Below are 6,321 nucleotides of genomic sequence, written 5' to 3'. Positions count from 1 at the left end.
GTCTCCAAAAGCCTCGAATCTAACATACAGACAATTAAAAAGATAGATCATACAACCCATAGATAGAAGGTCGTCTGCAAGCTATTTAATACTTTGCACGTACTCGGGATCAACTATGACCACCATTTTGTATACTAATATGTTGCCCTTCGATGGAATAAACAGCCATACACCACTTCAACTACTTCCAATTCAGTAAACTGTGTTGAAATCAATTCTGCCAGAAGGGTGCTCGAGTTGCAATAACTGATATATAGGACAAACAATCCCAAAGACTGACACTGACCATCTCAGGGTGAGCTCGGCGGCCAGGAACAAGCGACGAAGGTCGCCTACGCGGTTCACGGCGGCCCGGCCGGAGCTCCTTTAAAACGGACTGGATGGAGTATTTATTACTCACACATCCTTCCTCAAGCGGCCTCACTCAGGTCTTTCCATATGTTGGTTGATTCTCATTGGTTTTCACGCATACCAACATTTCGGCCACCTGCTTTACTGCCGTAGTAGGGTTCCACTAATCCCGGCCATGACGGATTTTAATCTAGGATAGTTCAACTTAACATATGCAACATGTTGTGAAAGGATGGTAGGGCTGTGTCCAATAGGACGCTACCCACCAGGTGTCACACGTGTGCAAAATAGGCTCACCCGATTCATCCTACTCCAAGATCGAGTTTCTTCCTGACCAATTCAACCAAGCTCCGCATCCTTATCAATCGAGCAATAAGATTAGTCGTCCAGCTGGTTTTCAAAATTCCTCAAACGCACACCTTAAGGTCTCAAGTTCATAGTAACAACTCATACCAACTTTTCAAAATGAACAATCATATTTTTTTAAAAAAAAAATGAACAGTTAGGCTTAAAAGATTCGAAAAGTTTTTCGATTTTGACACTGTAGCATTTCGTTTTTATTTGACAAACATTGTCCAGTCATGGAGTAATTAGGCTTAAAAGATTCGTCTCGCGATTTACGGACAAACTGTGCAATTAGTTTTTATTTTTATCTATTTTTAATGCTTCATGCATGTGCCGTAAGATTCGATGAGACGGAGAATTTTAAAAAAAATTTGGTTTTTGGTGTGAAATTAGTTTAACAAGACAAGGGCGATGGAGACCCTGTGAGTTCACAAATCACAGCCGCAGCCAAGAGCGGTTGGAGTTTCTACTGCTAACCAATGCCGCCAGGTTTGTCTCTTCCAGCAGCTGCAGACCTGCAAGGCTGCAACCCAACCCTGAATCCGCACACTCAAACAGTGATGCACATTCCAGCATGGGTTTAGGACGCGATGGGCAGCCATCTTCTAATTCAATGCATTACTTAAAATCATAGCTATCATAGTCATGAACATCGTAGATCTATGTCTGCTAATTCTAAAGCATACAATGCAGCACAGCAGTTGAGTATAAATACAGCCAATTGCCTGCCGTCGTTGGCAGAGCGAAACATATGCTCGATTAGGAGGCCAGATGTTCAATACGTCACAAAGTTAACTCTTGTTCTAGCAAACTGATCCTGGGTCTAAAGTTTTTGCTATGTAATTAGCCCATCCCGCTGTCGCGAGTGCAACTGTACGCATTTGCTATCTTTTCTTGTATTCGCAACAGGAGGCTACCATACTGAAATTAAATAGCACAATGCATGCATAGAGCAACACTAGTATTAGTAGTAGAGTAGAAGGTAGTTCCAAATCTGAACTTTAGTTGGTTCGAAAATCATCAGACTGATTATGTCATCATGGTGGATAGGCCCTGCTAATGCTAATAATATAATAAAGGAGAACCTCTGTTCATAGATAAATAAAGCACAATAGACAACATAAAACCCATACTATTGCATTTCTTGGAAGAATACAAGATGAGACATTAAGAACCTCTGTTTCTGTTTTGTGTTTTCCTCTTTCCTGATCCAAACATACCAATGGCCTATGTGATGAAAGCAGCTGAGAGCCGTAGAGCAGAAAAAGCAAGTGCTTTTACCTCTCCTGTATGTTTTATGTTTGAATTTCATAGAAGTTAAAGATACTCATGCACCGGATGTGTGCCTTGCAACTAGGAATCGACATACAAACTTCTGATCATTTAATAGAAACTTGAAAAGATTCATTTGGAAAACAACAATACAACTACACAAGGACCTAAGAACAGGATAGCAAATTCTGATATATCAGTTCGAGCCCAAAAAAAAGTTAGAATTCCAATAAACAGATGTCTAGCCAAATTGAAATATAATGACCAGATTCACAGGCTTCTAACATGTCAGTAATATCAGATAGGAGACAGAAAACCATGTAGTGATTTTTTCTTCTTTTGGAAGGAATGTACAAGAGTAATGTTATAAGCTTGATTTGATTCCAAAGCACAATGTTAAGCAACTATCTATGCATTGGAAGTAGTAATTTACATTTGAACAATCCAGCATTCCTTTTTTTTTACCTCGATCATGATTAACTGTAATATCGCAAACTTCATTTCAAAAATAGCAATACAAGGACCTACGATCAGTACAGCAAGCTAGAATGCTAGAGCAGTCCCATCAAAGGGCAAAAAGAATGACAACAACTAACCTTTTGCAAGCCAACCGAGTGCTGATACCAGCAATTTTACTACAACTGCAATCAACTGATTTTCATCACAACATCTCCTTGATGAAGTCAAGGTTGAGTGTGTCACGCACAATGAGGAACATGCCAACCATGAGCACCACCAATATCCCTGATGACATAATGCCCTGTTCCACTTCTCGGGGAATCTTACGGCCGCCACGGGCTGCCTCAAGAAGAATCAATGCCAACGTGCCACCGTCCAATGCCGGCAAGGGTAACAAGTTTATGGCTGCAAGGTTGAGGTTGATCACCGCCGCAAACTGAAACAGACCATCGGCGCTGGACCTGGCCACTTCCGCTCCCACTGCAATGATGGCCACAGGGCCTGACACCTTCTCGGCGGACTGAGAGAAGTTGAGCAATGTCTGCCTGAGCCCGTCGAACACCGTCCCGGTCAAGAGCGTGAACTCACGCACGGCAAGGACGGTGGCGTCGGCGAGGTTCTTGGGGCGCACACGCGTGACCATGACGTTGGGGGAGAGCTGCACGCCGATGCGGCCCATGCCATCGGCGCTGGTGTCCGGCACGACGGTGACCTCAACGGACCGCCTGTCCACCGTCCCTGGCGCAGCTCTTGAGACGGTGAGGGGCACCTTCTTGCTGGGGCTGGCCTTGATGAGGTCGACGAGGACGGGCACGGACGGGTCCGGCGCGGCGCCGGGCACAGCGAGGATGATGTCCCCGGGGAGGAGGCCCGCGCGCGCGGCCGCGGAGCCCGGGATGACCTCGGGGACGAGCACCCCGGGGAGCTGCGCCTGGACGGGGACGCCGACGGTGAGCGCCTGCGCGTAGACGATGAGGAAGGCGAAGGCGAGGTTGGCGGCGACGCCGGCGGAGACGACGAGGAGGCGGTCCGGGACGGGGCGGTTGCGGAGGAGGTCCGGGTCGTCGGGCGCGAAGCCGGACTCCGGGTCGTCGTCGGGGAAGCCGACGTAGCCGCCGAGCGGGATGGCGCGGAGCGCGTACTCGACGGGGCCGAGGCGGAAGCGGGCGAGCGCCGGGCCGAAGCCGATGGAGAACTGGGAGACGTGGATGCCCCGGGACGCCGCGGCGAGGAAGTGGCCCGACTCGTGGACGAGCACGATGGCGGCCAGGACCGAGGCCGCGGACGCGACGGACTCGACGCTCGCGAGGAGGTCCGGAGCGGCGGCGCCGGCGGGCTTAGCGAGGTGGCGGTGTCGGCGGGGGAGCGGGAGCGGGAGGTGCACGGGAAGGTGGTGGTGGTGGTGGTGGTGGTGGGAGTGGGAGGTGGAGTGGAGCGGGGACGGGAAGCGGTGCTTGAGGGATGGGGAGAGGTGGGTGGTAATCATGGTGGGAGGGGAGGAGGAGGAGGAGGACCTGGAGGAGGGAGAAGCCGCAGTGGATAATCTGGCATTCTTGGGAAGGGGAGTTTGAGGTGTGGGGTTGGCGGCAGAAAAGGCGACGTGGACTCAACGGCTGTGTGGTGCAGAGTAGACGAGGCGGAGCAAATAAAATAGCTCGGCGAGTCACCTCTGTCTGTGTTACGAAAACTAGTGACCGACCTGACCTTCTGATATGAACGTATGCAAAATTTTGGATCTGTAGAATCGGTAACATGATCAAACTGGCTGGCGAAACAAAGTAACTGCAGCACTGCATCACGGTGACATAAGTCATTCTAGTTACATATAGGCGCATAAAACACTACTATTCTTCTTTTTAAATTAATGTATGTTTAAGAAAATTATGGGCATCAACGTTAGGGTACTGCTAAAAGTGCGTGAAAAAAGCATATTTGTTGTTGACACTCACAAGGTCCTGTCTAGATCATTTTCTTGCGTAGAAATCCATGTACCATCCTAGATATCATATGTGTAGAAATGTGTGTACCATTTACCTACCTACTTTATGAGGTGTATTTAGACCTTTTTTAAATAAAAATTCTATGTTTGCCATAGAACTATGGTCTCATTTTAATTTCACCAATGAAACTAATAAAAACTTAAAATCTTCCCCCTTTATTCAAACTTATAAGACATTTTGTGTTTTTTTTTCTAGATACATAACTTTTGATACACACTTATATACAATATGCCTAGATAAGATAATGAAGCAATGTATTTTGAGCTACGCTTCTCTACCTGGCTCAACGGTTGCAAGGTGAAAGCGCATTGCTCATCAACAGCGAGAGCAAGAGCGGGCTCTGTTGCTTTGTGAAGGGCGGTCGAGTAGGATCGTGCATCGTGTGACATTATGTTGGCGCTCGCAAGAGGGGAGGGGAGGAGATGGTGGTGGCAGTGTAGCTCGAAGCTGTCCGCCATGTCACCGCCTCCAACAGTGGTCCTAAGCTAGACCAGCGCCCCTCATGGACGTAGGTGGCGACAACAGTGCACATGAGGTCACCAATAGTGGCGTCAGCACTCAGCACGAGGTGGAGGGGTTACGTCCATTGTCACATTCACCGAAACTTGCGTCAGCCATCTAGCCACCATCCTCAACACTGGGTGCATTGATACCATGCGCCGCAATAACGGGCTGTGGTGCTCTAGCTCGCTACCTCCGTGAATAACTAACACCTGGATCGAGCCACTACCAATCAGGAGGACTATTGCCTTCTTTACTAATTGGATCATGAGGTAGAGGAGAACAAGGAGAAGCGAATCTCATAATCCAACAATGGCAGAGAGCACGTGATGGGTGGAATAGTTCGACGGGATTATTGCTTCGAGAACCCATGGGTTGCAAAAAGTTTTGGTAAACGACTTGTGAGCATCGGGTTCGTTTGGTTCGGGGTGGAATTAGAAGTACTTTTGGGTTGGTTTGCACAAGTGACAATTACCTTGGATTAGATTGGTTTGATTTGATTTTGACTATGATTTTGTATTGGATCTTCACCTATTTGCAGGGCTAAGACAACATGACTTAGTGAGACATCTATGATGACTTCATTAATCTCAAAACCAAAAACCTGCTAGCTTAATCAAGTCCTTCGAAGGTCTTTATAGAAATGGGTTATGGGTGTATACGTGTATTTATACTGTGAGTGGGTATACATGTATGAATGACTATGTAATTAGAGAAAAACATCTTTCTTTTACTCGCTTGTGCTTTACAGTAGCACTGTAGGTCTGCAGCACAACTTGGCCACAAAGAACGTGAGAACGGCACCTGGAAATTAAGAAAAAGGTCTACTTTCCCTCACCCAATTTTCACGAAAGTTCGTTTTCCTCCCTCAATTCTAAAACCGGGCAAACCACCCCCATCAACTTTTCAAACAGTATATTTTACTTCCCTGGAGTGGTTTCGAAGGCGGTGTTGCAATAGTGAATGGTGATTTTGCTACTGTGATGATAGTTTTATCTTTTTCTTTTTTAATTATTTTGGCCGAATCTTTGAAAAATCATAATAAATCACAGAAAAATCATAAAATAGATAATCTAATTTTGTTACACTCCACATAAGTAGATCTACACAATGAATATATAATATGGTATGATTTAGTATACATTTTTTGCTATAAAGCTTTTGTCTTTGTCTTTTTTTATTTATTTTGGATAAATATTTAAAAAATCATAGTAAATTATAGGAAAAACATCAAATAGAAAATCTAATTTTGTTAGACTCCCCATGAGTATATCTACATGGCAAATATATAATATGGTATGCTTTATTATAAATTTGTTGTTGTAGCTTTAGATCTATGATTTTCTATAATTAAATAAAATAATTCATAGTTGCAGCTTCTAAATTATATTGT

General features: G+C 45.5%; 1 protein-coding gene across 1 annotated transcript; it reads right to left on the bottom strand.

Annotated features, from left to right (window-relative positions):
• On the bottom strand, positions 2,365-4,099 carry LOC8063020 (probable membrane metalloprotease ARASP2, chloroplastic). The gene has a single exon (XM_002464263.2). It carries the CDS (start codon positions 3,911-3,913, stop codon positions 2,630-2,632), a length of 1,284 nt encoding a protein of 427 aa, XP_002464308.1. The 5' UTR covers positions 3,914-4,099; the 3' UTR covers positions 2,365-2,629.

This window comes from Sorghum bicolor, chromosome 1 (assembly GCF_000003195.3).
Source record: "Sorghum bicolor cultivar BTx623 chromosome 1, Sorghum_bicolor_NCBIv3, whole genome shotgun sequence".
NCBI classification, from domain to species: domain Eukaryota; kingdom Viridiplantae; phylum Streptophyta; class Magnoliopsida; order Poales; family Poaceae; genus Sorghum; species Sorghum bicolor.
Note: the sequence above shows the minus strand (reverse complement) of the source record. Positions and strands in the feature narration are given on the sequence as shown.